Genomic DNA, 27,619 nt, shown 5'->3' on the forward strand with positions numbered 1-27,619 from the left:
CGCGGGCGAGGACGGCGCCCGGCCAGGCGCCCGCGGCCGGACGGGCTGACGGGACGCGGGGAGGGCGGGGCGGCCCGGCCCCCGCCGCGGCGACGCCCCCGCCGAGGGGTCCCTCCCGGACGGCGCGGGCCCCTTCCCTGCGGCGGCGAGGGGGGGGCGAGGGAGCGCCCCGCAAGGCAGCCGGCGCCCCCGCGACGGGCAGGGGGGCGCCCCTCGGAAGTGCCGGGCGGGGGGCGGCTGCCCCCTCGGCAGCGTGCGGGGACGCGGAGGGAGAGAGCGGAAGGGGCGCGCAGGGGCCATGCCTCTGTCCGCACGCACATGCGAGGGCGACCGGGCTGTGACTGCGAGGAGGAAGCGCACCCCGCCTGCGGGAGTGTGACTCGGGTTGACAGTCCACACGTGCACCCGCGCGCGAAGTGGCGTGGACTGGGGGTCTCCGGGAGGCGTGAGATGAAGCCGGGCGGGCCGGTGTCCTGCGTCCCCGCTGAGGGGGCCAGTCTGGGGAAAAGTCTCTTCCGCTTCGCTCTGAAAATACCCTGGGAAAGCAGGGCGCCCCATTTGGAAAGAAGACGGTGCGGGGACGGGGCAAGGGGTTGCCCCCCGTCTGAAGGGCTGCAGTTTGAGGTTCTCCCGCCTGGAAGCCCCCTCCCTTCAAAGTGCCACTTGTTGAGTTTCTCTGCCTACTGAAAACACAGTCTGGAAAAGTCGGGGGGATGCTATTCCAGGCCTCTATTGCTGCTCTGGACTATAGTTCCCATCTGCACCAGCGAGCCAGGACAGTGCTTGGGTGCAGTGGGATTTGTGCTCCAAAATTACCGATGGGGTGCTAGTTTGGGCAAGGAGTGGAGGGGTGATGGGGACAGGCCTGTGGGTGGGCTGGCTGCAAGGTGCTGGAAGGGAAGGTATGGTCCCGGCAAGTCTAGGTCTGTGAGGGGCTGGCCCTGCAGAGCAGGCCATGGAAGGGGGCGTGTCCCTGGCAGCGTGGCTAATGAGGGAAGGGGCCACTAGGCTCAGCTGCCTTGCAGAATGTGTCAGAAACTAGGCTTGTTGATGTGGGAGGGGCTTCAGTGGTTTTGAACGGATGGGCTGGGCTGTGTGGGGAGCATGGGACTCGTGGCCCAGCCCACTTGGGTGGTGCCAAGGGTGGGGGGAGCCCCTTTAAGCAGCCTGCTCCCACCTTGCTCCTTCCATTTGCTGTTCTGCAAGAAAAGAGTCCTCCTCCTCCAGGTTGCAGGGACACCTCTTGGTAAGGCTCCCGGAGGAGTGTGAGCAGGGGTGAGGTGGGGGAGCACATGATTTGAGGTTTGACCAGGAGTTTTTCTCAGCCAGTGAAAAAGTCGGTCTGTCCCAGGTAATGAGAGGGAAACCAATGCCTCTCCCCAGCATAGGGAGAGGCGTGAGCCTTAGGGAGTTCATTTGGCTTGCTCTGTCTTCTCCCTCCACATGGAAAAGCCCCCCCACCACAGTACTCTGGAACAGAGGAGGCCCACCAATCTTTCTTCATAGCAGGGCGGTTGAGAAGGGGCAAAGGGGGAAGAAGGCGGGGGATTGTGTCCCACCTCCACCCTTAATCTTCCGTGCAGCGTTTTCCCTGGGCAGAAGAGGGGGCTGTACTTCATAGAAAGGCATATGCGTAGGTGGACAAGGTACAAAACCCTTCCACCTCTGGCTGCCAGGACCGGAGAGCTGCCCTGTGGGCTTGGAGGAGTGTCAGGAGGGGGCTTGGCCGCAAGGGAGGGTGTGCTCGGAAAGGGAGCCTAACTGAGGAGCAAGTCTCTTTGGCCGAGGGTCCTGCCAGGAGTCTCTTGCTGACTTTTCCGTACCTGACTCTTCCAGGAGACTCTGCCAAGGGCATCAGGTATGTGGAGGGGCGCTCTGCTGGGCTTCTGCCCAGAGTGGGGTGTGGAGGAATAGACTCTGCTTTCTTTTGGGGTGACTTGGGAAAGGGGGATCCAGCAGAGTGGCTGGTTAGCATCTGCTTGTCTACATGGGGTGAGGTCCCTAGCGCTGGGCTGACTCCTCCCTGCAGCAGGAGCGCTGAATCCCGCTTGTTCGGAGCGGTGGGCATTCTGGAGGAAAACCATGCAAGACTCCTGGGTGAGCCGGTAGTCTTGATCCCGCTCGCTGCCGCACCTGGCTCCCGTCGCATCTCCAGGCTGTTCAGTCACGGACGGAGAGAGGAAGTTGGCATTTAATGTCCGACCTGGAAACATCTCTCCCTCCTACTTCATGCTTTCTCTCTCTTGAACCGGAGCATCCAGTCCTAGGCAGATGCTTGCATCCTGCAGCCGCTGCAAAGGCATCCCGCCGCTGTTCCTGGAATCGGGCGGGAGAGCTCGGCTGGGGACTGCATAGCCTTTCTGGCTGCCCCCCTTACCCAGACCCCTGAGTAAAAAATGCGCCGCTTCCCTGTGTGCTTTCTGCGTCTGGAAAAGTGCTGGGTTTTGTGCTGTGTTTCTGCTTCTCCAAAAGTGCTGTGTTTTGTCGAGAGCAAATGTAAAGGGGACTTTTGTGGGGTGGGGGCCCCGAGCTAAGTCCCCAGCCTGCCTTCTCGCTGGTCATGTCGTCCCCTGAACTCTGGTGCCAGAGAGCCCGCCCTGGGTGTCTCAGGGGGCTGCCACGCTTGGAGGCTTTCCTTTGGGGCGGTGGCGTCAAAATGCCCCTTGGACTCTTAACGTGCATCCCGGGAAAGAGTTTCCAGCCAGCTGGGACAGGGGCACTGGCTCCTCTGGCCTTGGAGCCGAGTCGCCTCTTGCCTTAAGAAAAAAGCCACCCCGCCGCTCAGCCCGGCTCGTTCCTCCCGCCATCCAAGGTGGGTGAACAATAGTGGAGTGGCCAACCTGTTTATCGTAGACCATCTTGGCCTCCGGTGAGGGTGATCCGGGGCTGCGTCATGGCTCTATTTTTAACTTGGGGTGTTGGTTACCCGGTGGGCCTCAGCTGAGCCGGCAGGAGGAGAGGTTTGTGCTAATTGCAAGCTGGGGCATTGATCAACCGAGCATGGGTTCGTTAGAGCCACCGCTTCTTAATTAGTGTTTATCAGTGGCAAGGAAAGTTGTGGGGGAAAGGGTGTGTGGCGACAGGGGGGAGGCAGGCTGGTGGTTTTCCCTCCAAAACCGGTTGGGGGTCCAGAGACGGCCTGGGCGTGCCCTCCCCAGCAAAGTCACTGTCAGCCCCACAGGTTCCCGCCGGCTGCGGGTCTGTTTGGTGTTGGACCGTAGTCCAAGAATGCTGGGTGAGCCGCGGCTGGGATAGCTGGCCCTGCCGGCGGGGAAAGACGAGAGCTGCCCTCCAGCCTCGTGCCTTTTGCTGGCAAGGCAGAGGTTGGCTCGCCCAGCATCTGGTCTCGCCTGCTGCTGGGTGCAGTCCCGTGGAAGGCCGTTCCAGCCACCACTGTGCAAAAGTGGGCCGATGGTTCCCAATTTCGGAGGCGGGCGTTCCGCACGCAAGCGCTTTCCTGGGCAACTCCGTGGCAGCATCCACCCAGCCGCGAGCGTGGCTCACAGGCGCTTGCAGACGTGGCCTGTGCGGGTGCGGGCTAGGCTGGACAGCCGGTTCCCAGTGAGCCGGAGTACGACCGTTGGAGCTTGAAGCGCTGAACGACCCTGCGCACAGTGAGGAAGTGTTTGCTTTGGCTTGGCATGCCCTCCCGGTCATGGGTCCTGCCAGGTGGGAAGCAACATGACCCTCTTCTCCGCGGGAGAAGGGGGACAGTATGCCGACCCTGCTTAGGAGGCGAGTGTTGGCCTGCAGCTCCCATCAGCCCCTGTCGACGCGACTGTGGAGCAGTGCCTGTGAGAGGGGTGTTTGCATGCGTGGCTGATCCAGAATTAACCAGCGCTGTAACAACGGCTTAAATCTTAAATCCCGAAAACGGGGCACGTCACCCTCTGTGCCGCAAACGTGACTTGCCAAGGCCAGGCCAGTGTGTGGACACCTGCTCTGCAGGTTGCTCGGCTCCCTGTCCTTGCGGTTTATTTCTAGGAACAAGGCTGCAAGCGGTTCGGGGACGACCTGAGAGGCAGCGGGGGCGGTGGAAGGGCGGCGTTTGCCCGTGCTCTGCTCCCCTGGCAACAAGCGGCAGGTTTTGCAGCCTGGAGGTTCTTGGGCAAGTTGCTTTCCTTCGCCCCTCACCGCTTGGCCTTCTGGAATCGAAGGGACACGGTCCCCTCCCACAGCGCTCATTCTGGGAACAGTTACGACGAAATTCCAGGTGTGCCCAGCAGCCCAGAAAAGTTTGTGCAAAGCATCCCAATCGCGGCCGCACAGCAGGCTTGTTGGAAGCTTGCACGGCACCTGAGGGGGCATATTGCCCCCCAGAGGAGAGGAGCTCACATGCACACAGAGCCGTTGCGGGCAGAGAGGCGTGTCAGGAGGCCGAAGCCAGCCCTGCGCTCCCTCGGAGTTTGACTAAGCAGCCCAGGAAGGGAAGGGATGTTACTGAGCCTTTTGTGAAAAGCCCTTTTTTTGCAGGAAAGCGTTTCCAGCACACTCACTCCGGGCGCCTGGGCGGGTGCACTGCGGCTTCTCCCGAGGAGCTCCTCGCTCGCATCCTGCCGAGGCCTGTCGTAACTGCAGCTGCTGCCACCGCCGCTGCGGTTGTGACATCCCAGCCTGGCGAGGAAGTGACTCTCCAGGGGGAGGGCCTGACCCTGGGTGGTGAGCGGTGATGCCACACGCCCACGGGTGCGGGTCAACGACCCTGGGTCCCGGGTCTCTGCGCAGCTCAGCCTTCCCCCTCCCGGCATCCCCGACGTGTTGGACATTGCAGCCCAGCGCCTGGTCGGTCAGTCACAATTGTTGGCCAAGGCCGGCACTTTCTCCTCTTCCTACAGCTCTCCCAACTGCTTTCCAGGGACTTTGGGAAAGCCCGATTGATAGCTTGCCGGCTGATCTCGTTGCCTGGGGCAGGGATGCGAACGGGGCCTTCCCACGCGCAGGGCAGGTGTTCCCCTCGCTCGGGCGCTCTCCCTGACCTCTCTGGTCCCAGCCCTCCGTGTGTAGCTTTACAAATAAGCACCCTGCTGTTATAAGCGATCCCAAAAAAAATTGTTTCCTTCCTGCCGGGACATATTTGGAAGGCATTTGTGACTCATTGACAGCTGAGGAATGACACAACCCTTTCCCAGTTCATAGAACTGTCTGTCGTCGCTCGGTGCTTCTGGAGGAGGAGAATTGGTTTCCGAAAGCTGGAGCAAGGCGGCAGGCGCGCAGACGCGGTTTGGGGCCCGGCTGCAGAAGAGCAGCGCCTGTTGCAGTGGGCTTTGGCCGGAAATGGCCCAGAATGCAACTCTCGGGGTGCCACGAAGCGTCCTGGGCCTGTGTGGGGACATCGGGCGACCCACGTGCCCCCCACAGCAGCGCACCCCGGGTGGTGATGCCTGTGCTGCTGCGCGCACATTCTCCTTATGACAAGACGTAAATGAGGGAAGCACCGGGTTGTCGCGATAGCCGCACCAGGTCTGTGTAGGTGTGCTTAAAAGAAACAGAAAAGGCTCTGAGCATTTGGCGAAATGTGTACATAAGAGCGCAAAAATTATTAAAGGGCAACAGAGTGGGGCTCATTTTTGCTTTTCGGACACATCATGACACTTCACCTGCGCAGGAACGGCGTTGCTTGGCTCCAGCTGGGATCTGCAGCTTTCTCTGCTCCGCCGTTCGGAGATGCGGCAGAGGGCTGCTCGCCGTTTCTCTGTAAATGGAGAGCAGTTACCATGGGATTGAAAAGCAGAGTAGCTGATTTTGTAATCTCCCTCTTCATGTTGCAGAAAGCAAGTGTAATTGAAGGAAGGCATCTGGGGCGGACATGGGAGCGCAGATAACAGGCTGGAATAGGTGCTGGGGCTTATGGGAACCTGTAATTTGAGGAGTGAAAAGGAAATTTACCTCAGTCCAGTGTTTGCTTGTAGCAACGATTGTTCTTAGCCAGTTGGGAAAGGATTCAATAATTAGATTTACTTAATTACATTTTAATGCCACCAGTTGGTGGAAGCTGTCCGGGCAGTTTTGAAAACAAAACTTAAAACCCGAAGCTACAATAAGAGAATTAAAAAGCTTGCACTTGGAACAGGATGGAACTGAAGAAGGAACCAGCAGCAGTGCAAAGGTTTAAACGCACAGTAATACGTTCCTTTATTAAAGTTGAGGGGGCTAAAAAGTGCCCTTGTGAGCCACCCTGAGAGCTCTGGGTGTTGTGGGGCAAAGAAACTGAGCGATCAATTGATCGATTATGCTGGAGGGTTATTTATATGGCCGTCCCTTAGTTTGGTTGCATGGCAAACTTTGGGCAGGTTGCTGCCCTCAGTGGCAGTGGGATCCTTTATGGAGGCTAGCCATAGCCAGCCCCTTTTCTTAAGGACCTTAATACGATCCTCCGCTTCTCCCGTCCCTGCCGCTGGTGAGCTCTCAATTGTGCGTGTCCAAGGATGAGCCGGAGGAGCTGCTGCAGGTAATGTGCACAGAGCGCAGGTCCCGGGGGCCGGGATGGCCCTGCAGCAAGCAGAGGCCAGGCCACACGGAGCGTCTCCCGGCAGGGTGGCCCCCTCTGCACAGGGCCAGCCGAACCCGTGTCCTCTCCCAGGGCCGCCATTCCAGGATGAGCGGGACGTGGTCACGGCCACCTCGACCTCTGCTGGGTGCGATGATCTGGGAAAGGCCGTGCTGAATGTCCCCCGGGCTCTGTCCTGCGTCACACACTCCTAAAATGGGCCGCTGGTCCAGTCTGGCAGGGAGCTTTGGCCTGCGTTCTTTTTCTGAGACACCCGGTCTCGAATGGCCGCCAGCGCATGTGGGAAGCAGACCAGCCCCTCGGCCCAGGTCAGGCTGTTGTGCACACAGCTGGGGAGCAGCCGTGGCTTCCCTCCTTCCCACTGGGACTCGGCCCCTCAGCGGCTTCTTCCTGCCTGAGGCGCTCGCCCCTCCTTGCTGGGCTTGCGCCCTGAGGGCCGGCAGCATGGCCTGGAGGGCCTCTGCCCGTGTGTGGCAAGATTTCCTGCGTGCGCCTCTAGCCCTTTTCTTCTCTGGTGCTGTGCATGGAGCAAAATGTGCGCATCACCAGAGCAGTCTTGAAATGGCACGGCACGGCACAGGCAAGCGGAGACCGATCTCCGCAGGGAGCTGACCTGGTGACTCTGGACCCAGAGTTGCCTTTGCCTGCAAGGCACTGAAGCTTGAATTTTGATTTAGCTGTCATAGGGCCTAGGAACTTGTCTGTCGTCTTCCAAAATGTGTATTTTTTTAAAGAACTGCCTCGCAGCTTGTCCACAGCCCCAAGAGACAGCTTTCTGGGGCAAAGAAAATTATTCCGTCCTCCTCCTGCGTGCAGCTCCAGAACTAGGAACTGGTGATGCTTTCAGCGCATTGCAGAGCAGAGAGTGAGTGCGCGTGTGTGTCAACAGTCCCCGTTGCCCCCTGTGTATTTTTCTTCTTGCCATTCTCGGAATTAGACTTAGGCGGCGGGTGCAACCCAGTATGTGATTCTGGAATAACAAGCCAGTGTGTACAACCAAGCTGGAGCTGGCCCGCGGAGCCTGTAATAACAACACAGGGAGAGAAAAAGTAGTTCCGCAAGGAAGTGGGTTTTGGTTTCCCAGCTCTTGGAGATTTTCTGTGTACCGGAAGCTCAGTGGCATTGCTTGCGGAGCCCTCCTGCCCGGGCTGTAAGAGGGACGCGCCAGGCACGTGGATCCAGCGTGGCGGCAGTGAGGGGGGTGTGCCCCTCCCGGGCCTCTCCGCCTGCCGCCGCTCACCTGTGCAGCGGCCACCTGGCAGGGCGCTCCGCGGGGAAGGTTGCAGGACCAGGGGCCAGGTGACCGGTGTGTGTGAGGAAAGAAGACCCAGGAGGTGGGGGAGCCGAGGGGCAGCGAGGCAGCACCCTCGCAGAAGCCTGGCTGGCCCTCGGGCGGAACTTTGCTGCTTCCCTGCCTCGCTTGCCTAGGGCCAGGCCTGGGCATCTTAGCCGGAGGGAGCTGCTGCGCCCACGCCCTGCTGGGTGTGTTTCCTGCAGGCATTGCCCCCTCTGCCCCAGGTGGGGAGAAAATGACAGATGGACCAGGCTTGGGCTGCCCCCCTGAGCTGTGGCTAGTTGGCACCACCGTAAGAGCACCGGGGCACCTGTTAGCGGGGAGCTGTCACCTGCCGCCTGGCCTCGCGGTCTTCTTTTGGGTCCTTGCTTCGGCATGCCCCTTGGGTAGTTAGAACCTCCCCCTCGCAAAGGTTCCCTCTATTCGTTTCCTGCCGTCTTCTCACGCTGCACCTGCAGGATCTTGGAAGAGTGTGCAGAGTGCAGGGGAGGGCACGTGTCGGGGTATTCTGTCGCTTCCCGACAGGACAGCTAGTCCACAAGTAACTAGTCCTCAAAACAACAAAGAGCCACGTGGCACCTTGACGATTGAGGCTTCTGCTTATTTGTCCCCAAAAGCTTCTGCTGGAATACGGATGTGCCTTTGTCCCTGAGGCGTCCCATGGCTCTCGGTTGGTTCTGCTGCCCCAGAAACCATGCCATGGCTGTTTCCAAGACTTGCCACACTGACCTACCTGCGCTTCTGACTCCCAGGAGTGGGGCCTTGTCCTTTCCACCCACCCGCACCCGGGGGAGCTGTCAGAAGCGTGCAGTCCTGAGCAGAGGGCTAGGAAGACGCCACGCACCTTTCAGAGTGTGCCACGGGCTCGGCAGGGCTTCGCACACTCCGGGTCCTCCGTAGGCGAGGAAGGGCTCTTGCGCCCCTCTGCGATCGCCCTTCTGCAGGCGCCTAGGTCCCCTCCAGCAGCTGTGGATTCAGCCTGGCCCCATGGCGTGCTGAGGCGGAGACGCCAATGCTGGACGTTGCAGGCGGCTGAACCGCCAAGCTGCTCGCCGCGTCACCTCAGGGACCGAGAGAGGCGTCTTTCGTGAGCGAGGTCCCCAGGCCCCTGAGCAGCAGAGCCGCACTTGTTTGCTTCTGGCTGTCGCGTCCGCCGCGAGTCGGTGGAGGAGAAAGAGTTCAGTGCGCCTACACGCGCCTGCACCAGTCTTCTCCAAGCGGGTTCTCTCCAGGTGTGTCGGACTGCAGCTGGTTGGGGAGGATGGGCGCTGTGGTCCAACGCATCTGGGGACCAGGCGGGGACGGCTGTTTCGTGTCCTTCCTACACCAGGCCAGGACGGAAGAGAAGGTTTGTGAAGCTCCCCCTGCTTACCTGGGGGGCAGGTTCACTCGCCACAGGCAACCCGGTAGTTGAGGCGTTTGCCAAATGCGCATTCAGACCCTCAGTGCCTTGATTCAGTGTGCCCAGTGTGCTTTCTGTTTGGAGGATTTCTTCAGAAGGATCTGAGCCCATTCCGTTTGCAGGCAACTTCTCTCAGAAACCAAAAGCTGGAAAGATGCGAGTCGGTTTTCTCTTTGTTTCCTTCCCTGCTTGGAAGCCAGGGACTTTTCAGCCCTGAAAGAAGAAGTTGCCAGGGAAGAGGGCATCGTGGGATTGTGCGCGCACTCTGGACTTTGGGGCGAGCTCTTTGGCAACAAGAGCAAAGCGGGGTGCTGGGCGGAAGGGTGCCACCGGGGAGTCTCCTCTTGGAGCAGTCCGGTCTGTCCAAACCAGCCGTGGGGAAGGGGGAAGCCCGTTCCTTCTGATACAGAGAGCTCGGCCCAAATTCACGTTTCATTCTCGGTTGATGGCAATGACAAAACTGGGTGCCGCTCCCAGTTTTTATGGAGGCGGCGCTTTAAAAACCTGCGTGCAGCATTTGGGAAGTATCTGACGGCCGGAGGGGTAGGGAACACAATTCCTGGACAGGAGGGTTGCCCTGGAGCGCCCTTGGTGACGCGGCGCACTCTCCATGTGCCCAACTACAAGTTCCATCAGCCTGCGATGGAAGCTAAACCCTGCACCCCACACCAGGTGGCAGAATGGCCCAAGTTTCCTGGGGCTCTTAAGCTATCAAGGCCACCATCCTTATTAAACCTGTTCAAGCCAAGGGGAATAATATAGGTATTTGTGTCCGGTTTTGCATGTGTGGCTCAGCTAATCGGATTTCTCCTCTTCTCTCTAGGACTCTTTGGTACTCAAGCCATCGATTCAGTTTCAGGGAAACCGGGGGGTAAGTCCATGGCCTGCGCGGTGCAGCAGAAGGTCCATGCCTGTGTTTTGCGAGGCTAATTCTGTGTGCGGGTTTGTTTTCAACTTGGAAGGTGTGCAGAGCCCCAGATCAGCGGGCCTGTGGCACCCCCTCGGGGGAAGACAGCAGCACGTTCCCATACCTGGATGCTCCCTGGAGCTGCCCCTGAACTCTCCCGCCTCCCCCGCTCGGCCCGTCCCTGCCACGTGCTTTTCAGCAGATGGGCTCCTGTGCGGCACCCGGTTGCAGGGGCCTGGGGGCAGGACAGGAGGGAGCCTGGGGGGTAGCAGAGCCCCTTCCGACGTCAACGCGCAACGTCCCACGGCAGTTTTCTGGCCGTGCCGTGCATTCCTATCCTCAAGCACTTGTAGGCGGCTTCCAAAGACGGAAGCCCTGAACATGTCATGCAATGAGATGAAACTATTTATGTGCAAGGAATGTGCAGAACTATTTTGCATAATCAGCAATAAAAATCCCGGGGCCCCCAACAAAAGGGGTCGCATTGGTGCTGTGCAGACCTCGCTAGGGAGAGCTTTCGGAAGTTCTGGGGGCACCTCTAAGGGGTGCCTCCCCCTTGCAGGTAAGCTCACCCTGGGAGAGGTGTGCCAGCAGGTCCAGAGTTGCAGGAAATGGCTTTACAGCTTGATCTGGACTTGGAAGCATCCAGGCTGCCTCTTGCGGTCTGCAAAGCCATTGAAAAATGGCTTGAAAAAAGATGAAAAATGTCCGATCACAAAAGCTTCCTTCCCCAAGCGGTCGCGCTCGGGATCTTTTGGACTGCGAATCCCAGCAACCTCCATCTGGGAGTTTTGGCCCTTCACAGGCGGGGGGGCACCACACTGGGGAACTGTCCTCAAAGCAGGACGGTGCACAGGGCAAAATGCCTTCTCTTTGAAGTGGTAATTCTTGACAGCTTCCGCAAAGAGAGGATCTCCAGGAAACGACGCTTGACAGACACATCCGGGCTACTTTAAATCCTCCAAAACAGTAAAATAAAACAAGCAGAAATCACACAATTAAATTAATAAAATACCAAGTGGCTGCCTGAGCCCCAGAAGTCCTGATGGGCAAAACGGGTTCGGGATGCAGGTGTGATCATCAGCTTCTCCCTGATCTGCCCGCAAACATGCTCTCTGTGCTCCACACCCGCCGGGCCTCTTCTGGAGAGCTTGTGGCGCCTGGGCCTGGTTCACGGACACTTTACTGGTGCAGAAGAGCCAGGATCCCGTGGTCCTGCCCTTGGTCCTTGCTTGCCATCAAACTTTCTCCGTGCCCAAACACCTGGCCGGGCTCAGGTCGTGCTCCTGAAGGTCTCTGGCGCCTTTGTTGGGCTCCATTGAAAGCCGGCCAGCGTTGCGGCCTGGCATGGTGGGGCATTTGCCCGGGATCCCCTGGCAAGAATCCTGGAATTCACTCGTCCTGTCCTGCACTGCACCCAAGAGGTCTGGGCACCCCATTGGCACTGGTGGCAGAGGTGCAGGGGGACTCGCACGGTCACCCCCCAGCCCACCACAGCTCCCTTAACTCACCTGAAGGCCAGCCTGCCCTCCATGGAGCTGGTGAGGGGGCTCTTGCAGTGACCCTTGGAGGCTGCGAGTCTCCTTCCGTCTTGCTCTTTCTCTCTTGCCAGCTTAGCTCAGCTCTTCCGAACCAGCCTTCTCTCGCTACTCCGTGCTAGAAGATTTGTGAAGGCACTGCAAGGGAGAAGGAAGGCCGTAGCCGTTTGCCTCTGGAAAGGTGTCCAGGCAGGGCAGCCATAATCCTTTCCTGAAAGGACTGAACCAGTCACACAAATGTGACTGTTTTTTAAGAACGGTCCTGGCTTTGAGCACTTTTTAAAAGTCCCATTTTGCTTTCATATTTAATCTGCCAGAGAAGTAACAGCTGCAGGAAACTTGTTTTTACCCTTCTCTGCCAGAAAGAACATATGTAATGACACTGAAACTCAAAACGGGTGGTGAAGTTTTACTTTTTGCCTCCTCCTCACTTCCCAAACTCTCTTCCTTTTGCATCATGTCTTTAGATTGTCCGCCCGAAAGCACAGAATGTTTCACAATTAAGCTTTGTAAGCAGGTCAGGGAGCCCTTTTGGGCTGCACAGTGATAAAAATGTGGTAAGCAGAAAAATGACCATGCAGGCATTTGGCATGTTAATGCTTCTGTCCTTCAGTCTGTTCCAAGTCAGCGACCGAGTGGAAGTTCACTTCAGACCTCCATGGTTCCTCCTGCTTGTGGAGCAACCCACATTTTCTTCTTCATTTTGCTTTTTATTTCTTCCAGCCAGTTTTCAGTTAATACAGGTCTTTTCCTCTGGAGCCAGGGTGGACAGTTCAGGGAAAGAATCCCCCTGTAGACAGAATCCAGCATTCTGGGTTCATAAGCTTCCAGTCCTCATGGGGGCAGTGGTCCATCCAAGAGCTCCACGAGTTGGGAAGGCGCAGGGTGAAGCCTGTAACCTGGGAGGCTGAGCTGACAGGCACCCTTTTATTACTGCCGTTCTGAGCCACTGAGAGGGCCCGAAGAGTCAGCAATGGCGCAGTCTTGCTTTCGCTTTCTTTGCCTCACTGCCATCCTGAAAGCTCAGCCAAACCTCCGGTCCCAAACACCTGGAGTGCCCAGGGCTGGGGAAAGTCTTGGCTGGTCCAGCAGGCCGTGCCGGGCTGGCATGAAGCTGTGCGTGACTGTGATTGACGCTGAAGCTGCTTCATGGAACGCAACTTCTCACGTGGCGTGGCAGGAGTTCAGAAGAGAAGTGTGCCTTAAGGCCGACTTTACGAGCTCCTAGCCAGGGCGAGCGCGCAAGATGGCTTTTGCGGGCCCAGCAGAACCAGCACAGAGCTCAAAAGGAGCAATGTCTCACATTCACTCGCAGACTTCCTTTTTACTTCAGATATGAATTTTGACTAGAAAAACAAAACCGCCGTTATTCTATTCCTGGTAGGCTGCTTGGTAGAAACCAGGCATTTTCTCATTTCGGTGTTGTTTCACGCAATGGCTCATAAGAGAGCAAAAGTCACAGCTGCAGCTGTTCTGTTCTTGAGGGCAGGTGGTGGCCGGTGAAATAAACAGCAGCATCAGAGCCTGCATGCCCTCCGAGAGCCCCCTCCGCCACGCATCCCCGAGTCCCTCGAGCATCTGCCGTAAATAATCATTCCCAAGAACTGCCGGCGAGATCCACTCTGGTACCGAAACGAACCTGACCTGGCGGAGTGTTAATGAGGAACTGGAGGCGCAGTGTGACGCTCTCCTCCCCACTCACTTTGTACAGCTGTCAAAGAAATTCTGCAAAAGTACCAAACACAAGCGCTGCACGGTGCCCAGGTCGCCCGCTTGCTGGGCGGCCCCGAGGGGCGTTGTTTCCAGTGATGCATGTAGGAAGCTGGCTTCTCGGGGCTTTCTCTGGCAAGCTTTCTTCCTGCATGCAGGTTGCTCCGCTGTGCGTGTTCTCCTCAGAAAGGGAGCATTTAAAGGGCTCGTGGGAGCACAGCAAGGCAGCCTTGCCCCTTCCTGCCTGGTCGTTGGCTTTCGGTTTTTGCTGGCAACGAAGCCCTTTTCTTCACGGGGAAGGCCTTTAACTAGCCCTTTGCTTGCTTGCTTTCTTTCCGTGTTCCCGTGATCACTTTCCCCTGATCCCCTCTTCCCTCACCTTCCGCGTGTGTTTTCGATTTTCCCTCCTGCCCATCTGTTTTCTTCTGGCATTCTTTTTAAACATTGTAAGCTGCTTTGAACACTCCTTGTTGGAGAAGAAAGGCAAGTGAGGAATGCTGTCAATAGATACCTGTGGAAGACAAATCAGAGTTTGCAATTCACACGTCTCAACATGGGCACCCACAGACGCTCTCTGGATGTTTCGCTTTCGCTCTCCTGGTCTCTACTGGGCCGCTGTCTGCAGCACTTCCCCCCACTTCCCCCACCCATCTCTCACTCCTTGACATTTGGCCATTTCTAACCAGTTCATTAACCTTCTGGTTGTCATCCTCAAATGCAAAATTAATGCTTCTTAGCACACGTCTTAGGAGAGGGGTTCCCTCCCTGCTAGAGAGAGGACGCACACCCCGTCTCCGGCTACAGCGCCCACGTCACCCAAGACCCCTTCCAGCTGGAGGGTTGCGTATGCCCATCTGCAGGACCGTCTTTTCTTTCCCTCCCTCTCCTCTGCAGGAGAACTCCAGCAGTGGCTTGGCTTATCGAAGGCCGGGGAATGCTGAGGCGCCTCCGCTCCCATTTTCTGACCACCGCCGAGGTTTAACTTTGCTGCTTTGCGTTTCAACAGCACATCACAATACCCCGGCCAGACTGCCCGGCAGGAGTGCAGACGTTCTTGTTCCACCTTTCCAATATCGGCAAGGACAACCCTCAGGGGAGTTTCGACTGCATCCAGCAGTATACGTCCAGGTGAGGCCCTTCTGGGCTCCAGGAGGAGTGTGTGGCAGCTCTTGGGGAAGGGTCCGGCTTAGGTAGCACCACCAGCACCGTGTGTCCCGTCCCCCCCGCCCGAACCCCTGCCAAAGGAGACTCCCTTGGCAGAGGTCATCCTGGATGTGTCTACTCCGAAGTAAACCCACGGAGTTTAGTAACACTTACTCCCATGCTAGCATGCATCCGATTCAGCCCTTTATTTTTAGCCGCTTGGGCTGTGTTTTGGTTTGGCCTGCCAGTGGAAAAGTGGTTGTTTAAAGTTGTCCCTCAGCGTGCCGTTGTACAGGGTTGTTACACTGGGGCTGCTGCTCCGTTTAATGTGGTATAGACCCCTCTGAGCTCTCGACAAATTCTCCCAACAAATGCGTGGATGCCAGCTTCCGGGAGGTCGACAAAGCAGGGGAAAGCCGCGCAAAGCCAGTTTGGGGATGGGATGGCAGAGGCAGTTTTAGGATTCCAAGACACTGAGAAGGTCCAGTCCAGTGGACCCCCAACATTCGCCTGGGGGCAGGGGCCTGGGAGTGTTTGGTCCCTGCTCTCCAAGGTCCTCCAGTTGTTGAACCGAAGCGCCAAATGCGGAGTCCGGTCCCAGCGCCGTCTCGGCTGGTGCAGAAAGAACTGCGTTGCTGCCTCTCCAGGGCTGGAGAGCTAAAGGAGTGTGGCGTGGCAGCAGAGAGGGGAGGCCGCAGGGGTGACCGTTCCACCACATCCAGGTGACGCCCCACCCTCCTCCCTCCCTCTCCATCACATTTCAGCGGAAGAGGCCTGGTTGCTGACAGTAAGGCACTTACGGTCTGTCTCCCCTCCCCCACAGAATAGGGCACACGCAGCTGGATTGCCTTGGCAGCATCCAGGACAAGATTGCCATCCGCGCCACCGACGAATCCTACGAGAAAGCAAAGCAAACCATGGCCCAGGTAGAAGAGGAGACCCGAAGCCGTGGAGCCATCGTCATCAAGCCGGGGGGCCGCTATGTGGGTAAGAGGCACTGCTTTCCATCTTCTCAGCGAGCGTTTCTGGGCTCGGCGGCTACGCCTGAGAGGGCGAGATGCTTCGGAGCAGCCACGGCCATTCTGTCCATTGCGTGATGGTGGCGTGTGTTACGCATGTTTAACGTCTCAGTCCCCTTCCTCTGTGGAGCAGCTTGCAGCGCAGCCGGGAAAACAAGGTGCTCCCTGCAATGCAGGTTTGCCATGTGAAAGGACACGGCACACAAGGAAAATGGGGTGGGCAGGGAAGAGGAAAAAAGCAGAAGGCGTTCATCCGGCTGGTAGCATGGCCCTGCTGGCCTCCTGCCCCCCTTCCGCTGCGTGGCCTGCTGGTATGAATGCCAGGGGTGACCTCCGAGTCCCCCGAGGGAGTTTTGCAGAGGGGATTTGAGAATGAGAATGGAGGTGCCGGTCAACCTGGATGAGCGGACCATGATGGTGGCTGCTTTGTGGGCATCTGGCAGCAAGCCTTTTATGCTTTTCTGGTGAGTGGATGGCCCTCACATTTTCCCTGATTTTTGGAAAAACAGTTTTGATGGAGCTTGCAAAGAAAACAAATTAGTCAGGGCTGTCTCGGCCCGGGCGGCTGCATTCTTGTCTGCTAAGCGGTACCCCTGGGGGAGGCGACTGGCTCTCAAGTTAGTGGCTCTGATCAAACCCCTCTGCAGTCGATGGGACCCGCATCAGCGACAGCTGCACGGGAGTCCAGTGATTTCAATGGGACTGCTGCTTGTAGGGCTGAATCTGGATCCAGGCCAAGAGTGGGAAAGCACACGGGGCTCTCTCTAAGAATCCCGCAGCGGGATAAGTCGGTCTCTCCCCCAGAGCGTGGGGAGGCCGGCCGGAGCCAGACGTGGGCGGGTTCCATTCCCGACTTCCAGGAGGCAGGCAAAAGGTTCTCTGTCCGCCTGCCCTGGCCTCACTCATGGCGGTGCTGCACTCTGGCAGCCTGTACCCGGAGTGGGACCCTGGGGGACATTCTGGCCTGCAAAGCCCAGCACGCCGCGCCACTGGCCGTGCCAGTCAGGCTGATGGGAGTGGGAGTGGAGACCCGTGCCGTGATCCTGATGTGTTTCTCAAAGTGAGCATGTTTTAAATCCCTTCATTGGTAACGGGAGAAGGAAACGAAGGTGCGCTCTGTCCCGACTTGCTGCAGCGGAAGCTTTCCTGCCCTGGTGGGGGTCGGACTGGATGGCCTCCCAGCTCCTTTTCCCCCGTGGCAGCTCTTTTGCGGCGGTTCCCAGGCAGCCTCCCAGAGACTGAGGATGCCCCGTACGGCCCAGACCGCGAGACAGTCCTGTGGGACAGACGAGCGGGGAGAGCCGGGGAGGAAGGCACCCATGGGGCACCTCTGCGTCTGTTCTCCGACGCCTCCGACCAGCTCAGTCAGTCCGCAGCTGCCTGCAGGGGTGGAACTCCCGGGCGCTGGGCCCTGCAGAGCCGCAGGGAGGGGCCACGGGGCCTGCCAGTGCCCCCCTCCCTCCTCAGAGCTTGGGCGCAGCTGCACCCTCTGGGTTGCTGAAATTGCCCCGACTCCTCCTTTGTTTTAGCCAGCCAGGCGCTTCAGGAAGGAAGTAACTCGCTTTCCTGTGTTCTGGGAAGAAGGCGCTCGTTGCTGGAGCGACCCTTCTCAGCCGGCCTTGGACGGGGCTGTCCCCGCCGCACCATCGCCCACGGCAGGGATGGCAGGGAGGATCCCTGCGGGCCGGCTTGCCTCCATGTCGACGGGCTCCACTTCTCTCACAGAAGTGCCCCCCACCCCTCTGCAGGCCCAGCTGGCTCCCTCCAGTCCGGGTGTCTTGGGCATGCAGGCGTGCGAAGACCCACTGTCCCCATACCTGGGAGCTCACCAGGTTCAGGAGGATGGATCCAAGTTCTCTGCGAAACCTTGAAGCCGGAGGTGCCCTTTGCCCTCTCAGCAAGATTGGTGTTTGTTTGTTTCCTTTCTTAAAAAAACACTGAAGGAGCAAGAAAGCCATGTGCTGCCAGAGAGCTGTCAGCGCAGCTTTGGCCCCATCTCTGCTCCACACTGAATCCACACGGCTCACTCCGCTTCCGGCACTTGTGGGGGAGCCCTGTCGGGCACGCCAGGTTGCACTGGAGGCTGGCGGCAAACTTAGCAGATGCTCCTCCCTGGCCATCTGCACAATTGGACGGCAGAGTATGAGCTCTGGCTCGCAGGCGAGGCTGCAAGGTCACCGTCCATCGCTGCGGCTAGAGAAGATAGTGGCTCGGGCGTGTGGGCAGCTCTCCAAGGCCACGGTTTAGCCTGCTCGGAAATAGAAGGGGTGATGTCAGGCCCAGGGTGCCCGGCCCTGTCGCCTGGTGCCCGCTCCTCATCACCCCGCCCGCGTCCGACTCGGCAGCGCAGGGGCACCTGCAGGCGTGAGCGCGAGTCCTGCACTTCCGTATTCTGCTACACTCTGGTCACACAAACGGAGCCCCGTACCTCAGGCAGCCTCCTTGTGCCCAGTGCCCTCCAGCACTTCTGCATCCCCCGGGAGCTGCCACGGGCGGCAGAGGCCACCGTCCGGAGTGCAAAATTGTATGTCTCTGTTTCACCGCCCCTGTGGAAGGGGCTCCAGGCTGGCTTTGCCTCGGGCTCGCGGGGCCCCGACTAACCAAGCTTTTGCCTTGTTCCTTTCCCCCGCCGCGCCCCACAGGCAAGACGGTCAAAATACGCAGGCCGGCCCCAGCGGTGTCCGACGCCGTCCCCTCACGGGTCCGCCCAACGCCCGTCAACCTGGCCAGCGCCATCAAGAAGGGCAACAGCGCCGTCTCCCAGCGGCCCCTCAGGGACCGGGTGGTGCACTTGCTGGCCCTCAAGCCATACAAGAAGCCGGAGCTGCTCCTGCGGCTGCAGAAGGACGGCCTCTCGCCACATGACAAGGATGCCCTGGACGGCCTCCTGCAGCAGGTAGCGCGGCGCTCGGCCCCGAGCACGGAGAGCGCTCCGCCGACGCCTTCGCGGTCGCGCGCAGGATGGGGTGGGCGGGCACGGCTCGCCTCGCCCCTCCCCTCCCCTTGAACGGCGTTCCCTTCCTCTCGCCCCACAGGTGGCGAACGCGAGTGCGAAAGACGGCACGTGCACTCTGAAAGATTGTCTCTACAAAGAGGTGCAGAGGAACTGGCCGGGCTACTCGGACGGAGACCAGCAGCTGCTGAAGAGGGTCCTTTTCCGGTAGCCGTTGTTTTGTTTTCTCTTACATTTGTGCGCTGCCCCGCGGCCCATAAGGCTCTCCGGACAGCTCGCAAGCGGGCGAGAAGTGCCGACTCAGTCAGGCAAGCACGAGACACGATATTCCCTGTGAGCGAAGCAAGCACTTGGCAGAACCGTACAGTGCATGATGTCAGCAATAACCAAGTGCAGCTGTAGTCCCCGTGTGCGTGCACCCCACGACGCAGCGGGTGGCCCCGACAGCGGGCGGCAGTGCGCTTTGGCACCTGTTTCTCGGGCGGCGTCTGTGAGGAAACGGGCCGGTCTCGGGGGCCCTGTCCCTTGTTCAGGGTTAGGGCCGCTCCGTCGCGCACGTTAGCTCTTCCCTGCCGGCGTCTCCCACGGCTCTCGAGGACTTCCGAGCTGGGCTGTGGGGCCTGCTCCTATCCGAGGGCTGCCCTCGGGTCTAGAGATGCGTTTGGGGGCCGTGTTCCGGCTGAAGGCGAAGGGGGGCAGGCCCAGGATACCAGCTGGAAGCTTCGCCTGCCATGAAATGAGCCCTCAGAGGGGCCTGTCAGCCTTTTAAAACGGCCGCGGGGCAGAATCATCCAATCCCGGTGCACATGATCCCAAAGGCCTTGGAGGAAAAGCAGAGACAAAGCAATGGATGAAGCGGTCTGGACACAGCCCCAGAGTGGATCCCGGCCCTGAGCTTTTCTGGAGCTGGGGCCCGTGCAACCCCAGGCACTTCTCATTGTCTTGTGCTTCTATTCTGCAGCAGCAGAAAAAAGCGCAGAGGAGGCATTAGGCTTGGTTATTTGTTTCTTGACTTTTTAAAAGTCAAGTCTCTAGTCCTCAATATTCAGAATTCTTAGAATTCTGTGAGCAGTGCCTGCTGGGACGCTCAAGAGGCCAGGGTGGTGGTGAGGTTCACAGTGACTGGTAGGGGTTGGGGTCACTTCTCCCCACGGATAAATGAAAGAGAGAAGCCTTGCTTTTCTACGGGCGGGCACAGCACTGGTGCTTGTCAGCACGAACTGCTCTGCTGGGAGCCCTCCAGGCCAGCGTTGCCCTGGCGTTGTTTGCCCAGCAGGCCGTATCCTTCCCAGCGTCTATTTTTAGTCTGCTGCTCAGCCGAATGCCACCATCGCCTCTGGAAGTGGATTCAAGCCGGTACAAGAGCCCTCCCCATGGCACGATTTTGGGCAGGCCGTTTGTAGTTGGTAATTTTCCGTTTAATTGCAATCCAGGCTCCTGATGCATTCCAGGCCCCTCTCCGTTTGCCAAGGAAAACTCTTGGCATTTCAGACTCCCGTTAAACCAACAGCGTCTCCTCTCCAGGCCAGATGGGGCTTTGCAGACAGAGGGAGCTACTCAAACAGGGCACGGGAAGCGGAAGGAGAGAAGAAGGTTCTGTTCGCCTCCAGCAAAGAGCAACCTGGCGGTCAAAATGCAGGAACCGCCGTGTGTGGGCAGCTGCTGCCCCTCCTGCTTCATTCATTGGGGCAGTGGGGAAGCAGCATTTTTGGGTGGCCGGTCCAAGCTGCCGGCCACCTTACGGGGACGCTTCCTGCTGGCCATACTCAACTGGCCTGTTTACCTCGGAAAGCGTTGAAAAAAGAGAAAGAAAATAGTCTGCAGGGCAGGGAATTCCCCCGAGTGCCATCCAGCCCACCTGCAGTGCCTTCACCTGCTTCCAGCATGCGCCTGCAGGTATTCTCAGGGCAGGAGAGGGGGCTCTTGGCAGGGCCTGGAGCCCCCCACCTCCATCCATACACCCCGTTTTCTGCACGGCTACTCTGGCACCTGTCTTCCTTTCTGACTTTGCCCTTCCTTAAGTCACCTGACATCAATTTCCAGCAGCCGTTCGGAATCAAGACAGTTTCTTCCTCCTACCTTAACTCCAGATGGGCCAGCAGTTTGGCTCGGCTCAGCTCCTTTCCTCTCCTCTCCTCTCCTCTCCACCCCACCCCACCCCCCTCCAAAAGAGGCCAGTTTGCACTGCTGCTGAAAGCCCATCTCAAAAAATTGGGTGGGGGGAGCGGGATCCCAGCTTCTTCCCCTTCTTTTTGGATCAGCCCTTCTCCAAGAGACCAGATTGTGCAGGTGACGGTCCAAACTGCCAGAGAGTTCGAGGATTCTGTGAGTTGCCTCTTAGGATCCACAGGTTGCCCAGAGCCGGGCCCTGAATTCAGAGTGTTCTCAGTAGCGCCAGAGGAGAACCCAGACCTGGAAGCTCTTGCACCGCCCCGTTCCCGAGGCCACTCTTTCCAACAAAAGCCGCGCCTCCTCGTCTTCTCGCGTTCTTGTGTCTGCTGGGCGCTTTCCTTTGGCCCCGAGGCCAAGTCCATCTGATCCCCCTGCCGCTGCCGCCAGTGGCCGGCCATTCGGGGGCTGCCTTCTGCTCGATTCCTGAGCGGGTCACTCCTCTCCGGTGTATTCACAGGAAAAGCTTTAAGTCGGGACACAGGGAAGCGAGCTATCCTGCCCGGTTTTTATCAGATCTTAAAAACCGGTTCTCGCTTGCTTGCTAGTGCTTTGCTGTGTGTGTTTCTGGCAGAACTTGGCCCTGCACGGCGGCGCTTCACGCCGCCTCACAAGCCCCTTCCGACCCCTCCAATCCTGCTTTTTTCTCTCCTCTCCTCCCACAGAAAACTCTGCCCGCCACCGAATGACCTGCCACCAGAAAACCTCACTGCCAGTTCGCCAAAAGACAGCGCAAATGCACCCTCCTCCTCCCCTCCCCAGGTAGGCCGCAGGTCCTCGGGGCTCGTGCGGAAAGCGTTGGTCAGCTCTTCCGCCTCCAGGTGGGCCAGAGGGCTCCCAGCCGTCAGGGTGGGGCGACGGAGTGGGTTCCTGTGCGCCCCCACCTCCACACGGGCGCATCCAGCCAGCCTCTCCCACCCTGGCAGCCCCTCACAAGTCAAGGACTGCGACGCCTCTGCCTGGGAGCGATGGCTGTTGCCGTCTAGCTCGTCCGGGAGGCTGCCGGGCTGGGGGAGACAGCCAGGCCGCCGCGTTCAGAAAAAGTGGAAACGTCTGGTTGCTCAGCCTCTTGAGGGAATCGGTTGGACTTTGGCCTGGCACTCGCTCGCGAAAACAGACCATGTCCCGGTGGAAGCATCTCCCTCTAGCGGTGACAAGAGTGCAGGCCTCGAATCGAGCCTTGCCAGAGCAATGATGCCCCGCTTTTCACCGTGCGCTTCCTTTCTCCCGGTTCCCCCAGAAGCGGCCCCACCCCCCGGAGTTCACGGACCCCCTGCTCAGCAAAAAGCACCGGATCTCACACTATGCCCAAAGGACTCAGGCCACGCTCAATGGCAAGCTGAAGCCCACCAGCAAGAAGGAGGTGCCTTCGCCTTTCCCTGCAGCCCCGGCAGACACGGCCGGCCGCAGCCCCATCCCCGCGGCCCCAGAGCCGCCCAGACCCCACGACCCGCTTCACAACGTCAGCAGCGAACCAGGCTGCAGCAAGGACAGCCACCCAGCGGAGCCCACCAAGGTGGCGGCGGTGGTGGCAGCCCAGCTGGCCACGGACCCTGCCCCGGCAGACAAGCCGAGCCCTGCCCGGCACTGCAAGGCCAAGAGGAAGATGAAGAGGCACCAGGAGGAGGAGCAGCTGTGCCAGGAAGGGCCCGACTACGACCCGGAGGAGGGCAGCTCGGGGATGTGCCTTTCCAAGAGCGGCAGAGGTGGGTGCTCGGCTTGGCCGCTGCAGGAGCGGGGGGCAGAGGGGCGCCTTGGCCACATCGTGCGGGAATCGCCCGTTCTCCCTTGTGTCGGAGAGGTCTCACCCCTTTCCAGAGCTTCAGCGGCCGGCAGTGAGAGCTGGAATAGGGCAGGGGCCGCGGGGGCCCTTTCGCTCCTCCCTGGCTCCCTTGGCCTGCCCATCCCTACAGCGTGCCCCCGAGGGAGGTGTGCTGCCCCCTGTTCGGAGGATGCGCGTGTTGTGTTGACGCCTCTGAAAAGGTGGGGGCAGCTCTCTCCTTCGAAGGTGACTTCCACCCAGGGAAGCGGCTTCCCTTCCTCTTCCTCCTCCTCCTCCTCGCCAAGGCAGGCACTGCTTCTCCCGTAACGTAACGTGGACTGAAGTTAACGGGCGTGGCCGGAGCGGCGCTCCCTCTCAATTCGCGTCTGTTTCTCCTCCTCCCAGGCCTGAACGGGATGTGCAGCGGCCCCGGCAGCAGCGTGCCCATGCCAGACTTGCCAGATTACTTGCTGTAAGTTTTTGCGGTGCCGCAAGACCAGGCCGGGCCCCTGCTGCTGCCCCAGCAGGCGCAGGGACAGCTCCGCCGCTGGCTCATTTCGCCCTCTCTCTGTCGACTCCAGCAAATACAGCTCCATCCTCTGCGCCGAGCAGCGGCAGAGCTACAAGAATGACTTCAATGCGGAGTACGGCGAGTACCGCAGCCTTTATGCCCGCATCGAGCAGATCACACGCCGGTTCATGGAGCTGGACTCGCAGCTGAAGCAGCTGTCCCCCGGCTCGGACGAGTACAAGGTGGGCCGGGGGAGCGGAGGACGCGGGTCCCAGCCTCGTGTGAGGAGCGGCTCCCGAGTAGAGGGGACGGGCGGGGGCTCTGCTTGGCTGGGGTCTTTCTTCATCAGGCCTGTGGTGCCCGCCGGGAGCAGGAAGGGCCCCTCGGCGGGCTCTTCCGGGCGGGCTGGAAAAGGCCCTTCCCACACAGGCTGCCTCCAGGCTCATAAGCCGTCTTCCCTTGCAGATGATCCATGACCAGATCCTGCAGGAATACCGGAAAATTAAAAAAGTGAGTTCATGGACCGCTTTCCTCTAACTAGCACGTGGGAAGGCAAGGAGAACCGTTCTTGGCAGCTGGGCCTGCCCCCTGCACCGGCGGGAGGGTGCTGGAGGGAATGGCGACCAGGCTGGCCCCCGCGGCCTGTCTGGGACCACAGCTCTCCAGCCCCAGCCAGGAGGAGAAGCCTCAAGCGGGGCTCCGGAGCACGCACGTGTGGGACCAGGCGGGCCAGGCTGGCGGTAGCGTGATGGGAGTTGTGCTCCAAAGTGCCACCACGTGCTCATTGCGGGTGCGGAAGGCAGGGCCCCTCTCACCTCTGGGTCTTGCCCAGACCACGGGAGCCAGGAGCTAAGCCAAGATAGGTGCCGGGATTTGCTTTCAGGGGACAACGTGAAGGATCCGAGGAAGGCCTGCCCCCTCCTTTTTTCCACTTTCCCAAAGTGGGGCAGGGGTCTCCAATCTGTTTTGGCCCAAGGACGCATTTCAGGATGGGAGGAACTGCGGTGGCTCCACCACCACAAGCCTCTGTCGGTGCCTCACCCATTTGGCGCGTCCGTGGAGCTGTTCCCGAAAACAGTCGCATCTTCTGGTCACCACAACACCCCCCAGCTGATTAACCTGGCTAGCATTTATCACACAAGAAATTTTGTACGGGCGGGCTTTGCTCTTCACAGGGCACATGTGCTCTTCCAAATTATTCACCTGCTTTTTGGAAATCGGGGAATGGTCTGCATCCATGCATTGTCCTCTGTGCTCTGCTGAGAACCGAACGGGTGGTAATAGCACATGGGAAAGAGAAACTGCGGGATCGAGGGCCTTCTCGCCCTTCCGATATGCGAAAGCTTGGCCTCTTGATGCCCCTGTGGGCATTTCTCCCACTTTTGTAGAAATAGCTATAAAAATTTTGTAAAAATTAGCGACACCTGACTTGTGTACGTGTGCTTGAAAATGGGATACGAAACATCAAACCTTGGGTGTCCCCTGGAGGCCCCCCAGTGCCCAGCCTCGGAGGTCCCTGTGATGAGCGGGCTGGGGAGGCGCCCTACCCCCCACCCCCACCCCTTTTCTCTGACTTGTCCCTTTTCCTCCGCACAGACGAACCGGAACTACAGCCAGGAGAAGAACCGTTGCGAGTATCTTCACAACAAGCTGGCCCACATCAAAAGAATGATAGCCGAGTACGACCACAAGCAGTTCCCCGCCTGGCCCTAAGCCCAGGGCCCGGGGGGCGTCAAACAGCAGACTTTCCGAAAGCGGGGCCAGCGGAAGGGCTCGCTGTGGCCTTTGAAGGGCCACGTGGCCTCACTTGGTTCAGGGGCCAGCAGATTTAATCCCAGCGAGAATCCCGGAGACGACGTGGCGAAACGTCCTCTGTTCTCTCTCCAGACAGTAAAGACAATTAAAGCGCGGAAAGTTTGCTTATTCTTGGATGCCAGCACATGACGTTCCCCAAACAGCTGACTGCCAGCGGCGTGTGGAACCGGGCCCCCGGCTGCAGGCCTCCTGCCACCGACCGGTCAGTGCCGGGCCTTCGCCGGCAGAGAGCGCTCACAGAGCACCCCTCCCTCCGAGGCGCGCTTCCCTGCCCCTGCCCCTGCCCCTGCCCCTGCCCTCCGTTAAACTGTTGCCCCCTCCTGCTTCTGTTTCTGCCCCTCATCCTTTCCTTCCACCCTTCTGTCTGCACGTGGCCAGGTCGGGGTGGGCTCGTGGCTGGGCCTGCTTCCTCGGCCACGTGTGGGCACTTGGTGTGGCGGCCACAGCCGCTGAGGGCGAGCTCAGGCTCACCGTATTTCTCACTCCCGGCGGCCCGTTTCTGTCTGCTGCCGACCGGCCAAGGGGATTTTGTATCGTTGCTTTTTAGGGCCTCTCTCTTGTGAGCGGGGGCCTCCGCCCCCTCCCTTCCTTCCTCCTCTGGATGCGGGGCTTTTTGCAGTGATCTCGTATCAAGGTAGAGGCCAGGCGGACGGAAGGTGCTTTGTTCTCCCTTGGTTTGTGTAAACTTCCCAAAGAAACGGAAGCACATCAAAGGAGTCTGTCCGAGGGCAGTCCCGGAGTCCTCAGCACCGTGCTGTGCGCACCTTTCTCCACCCGTCCTGCCCTGCCAGCCCGAAGAGCGATTTGGGCAGGGGGGAGAGTGCCCAGCTGGGCCGTGCCGAACACCCCTCACGTTTGAGGTGCGGGGCTGATCCTGCCAGATCCCCAAGCTGACTTAGTTCCTGCGTTGTTCTCAGCCAGCTGGCCTTTGGCAGGGCTGTTTAATGACAGGCGTGCGGCTGTGCTGGGAGGAGCAGGGGCCTTCCCTGCAGCCCCAGGAGCAAAGGGGCCTTCCCTGCGGAGCCCACACGAAGCAAGGAGCATCAGCCAAGCTGCCCGAGGAAAGGGGTGTTTTAAACAACACCCGGGTCCTCATGAGAAGAGGGGGTCCTTGGGATGAGGCAGGTGAGAGTAGCGGACCCCAGTCCCGGAGGCAATAATCAGACTCGCAGCTGGCTGCACCCGTTTGGCCTCTCCCAGGATGTCCAGCCGGTCGGTGGCGCTTGGGCGAAGGCGCCCTGACTCCTGCGGGATCGAAACGGGTCTGAGCGTGCCCAGCGTTCCCCCGCGCTGGGCCATTTCCGTCCCGACTTCAAAACCCCCGCCACACACTGTTTTAGTTTGAACCTTCTTTTGGCCCTGGTCCTGAATTCTCAAGGGCCACTGGGCTACAGGGATCTTTTTGGTAATTCCAGGCCGTGAGCTGGGAGAGGCTTGCTGCGACCGGCCACAAGGCACCGTTCTCCTTTGCTGCCACAAGGGTAAATTTAAATTTACACATTTAAATTGCTTTAGGGAAGGAACAGGAGCCAAAAGGGGCTTTTGAGCTGATATTGAGAGGGCTGATCTCTCAACTTTATATTTTTTTGGCAGGGGGAGGGTAACTGAATATTTTTGGAGGGAAATTATTACAAAGAAATGGATCTTGCTTCTTTATATGATAATGTGTTCTATATAATATTTTTGCAAATGACAGTTGGATACAACGATGTATTGTGTACATTACACAGGGCTGTGTGTGTATATATAAAAATATAAAATTATATATTCTGGAACTTTCTAGAATTTGGAATAGATATTTAATGACTATCCAAATGGAGGGGAAATAATACTGTGAGACTTTGCTTTGCTGCTTCATTCTGAGACTGTTTAAAGAAGCATTTTGTGTTTTTTTTAAAATATAAATTTATTTTCTGTTTCATCACCATGTTAACAATTTACCCCTTTTCTAGGGAAAACTGTGCCAGGGTAACACTGAGGTTGGGGTGGGGAGGGAGGGGGGTTAAAGCTGATTTGACCATCTAAAGTTGATTTGAATACGATCTAATTTATTCATTTTTTTTGTAATAATTGTGTGACAGATGATAGAATTTGAGCCATTAAGTTGTTTACAAAGAAAAGGTTTAAAACAAACTTTTTTTTCACATTGCCAAAATGTTAAAAAGTGGCATAAAGCCCTTCTCTACTTTCCTAAACTTTTTGTTTGTTTTCTGTTGTAAAAAGCTGAGAGTTGGAGAAGGCGGGAACAAAGCAAAATTCAAGTGCTGATTTTTATTCAGAAGCATTTTTTTGCAACATATAAATAAAGTCATTGTATTGGAAATACATGTGTGCTTATTTCTGAATGTCACAACCTGTAATTGTTTTTCCCACATATTTACATATATGACCTTTGATCTTACAACAGCTTTCCCTAACTCGCTTCCCTCCAGATGTGTTGGACTACAGATCCTATGATCCCCAGCCAACAAGGCTAGCAGGACTTGTAGCCCCACCAGTAGCGTGAGGGGGCCCAAGATGGAGGAAGCTGCTTTGCAGCGTCCTTGTAAAGTGGTTGTTGTTTAGTTGTGAAGTGGTGCCCGACCCATCGCGACCCCATGGGCAACCCTCTTCCAGCCCCTCCTGTCCCCCACCATCTCCCTGAGTCCACCCAAGCTCATGCCGACTGCCTCAGTGACTCCATCCAGCCACCTCATCCTCTGCCGCCCCCTTCTTCTCTTGCCCTCAATCCTTCCCAGCATCAGGCTCTTCTCCAGGGAGTCCTTCTCATCAGGTGGCCAAAGTATTTGAGCTTCATCTTCAGGATGTGGCCTTCCAAAGAGCAGTCAGGGTTGAGCTCCTCTAGGACTGACCGGTTTGATCGCCTTGCGGTCCAAGGGACTCGCAGG

General features: G+C 58.4%; 1 protein-coding gene across 1 annotated transcript; it reads left to right on the top strand.

Moving 5' to 3' along the window:
* Nucleotides 1-6,771: 6,771 nt before the first annotated feature.
* ELL (elongation factor for RNA polymerase II) lies at nt 6,772-27,054 on the top strand. The gene is made up of 12 exons (XM_044455916.1): nt 6,772-6,816; nt 10,028-10,075; nt 14,366-14,487; nt 15,326-15,489; nt 18,164-18,417; nt 18,557-18,681; nt 21,309-21,405; nt 21,884-22,349; nt 22,811-22,877; nt 22,987-23,158; nt 23,382-23,426; nt 24,513-27,054. Exons 1-12 carry the CDS (start codon nt 6,772-6,774, stop codon nt 24,627-24,629), a joined length of 1,722 nt encoding a protein of 573 aa, XP_044311851.1. The 3' UTR covers nt 24,630-27,054.
* Nucleotides 27,055-27,619: the final 565 nt, after the last annotated feature.

The sequence above is a fragment of the Varanus komodoensis genome, unplaced genomic scaffold (assembly GCF_004798865.1).
Source record: "Varanus komodoensis strain SLA01 unplaced genomic scaffold, ASM479886v1 scaffold80, whole genome shotgun sequence".
In the NCBI taxonomy this organism is placed as follows: Eukaryota; Metazoa; Chordata; class Lepidosauria; order Squamata; family Varanidae; genus Varanus; species Varanus komodoensis.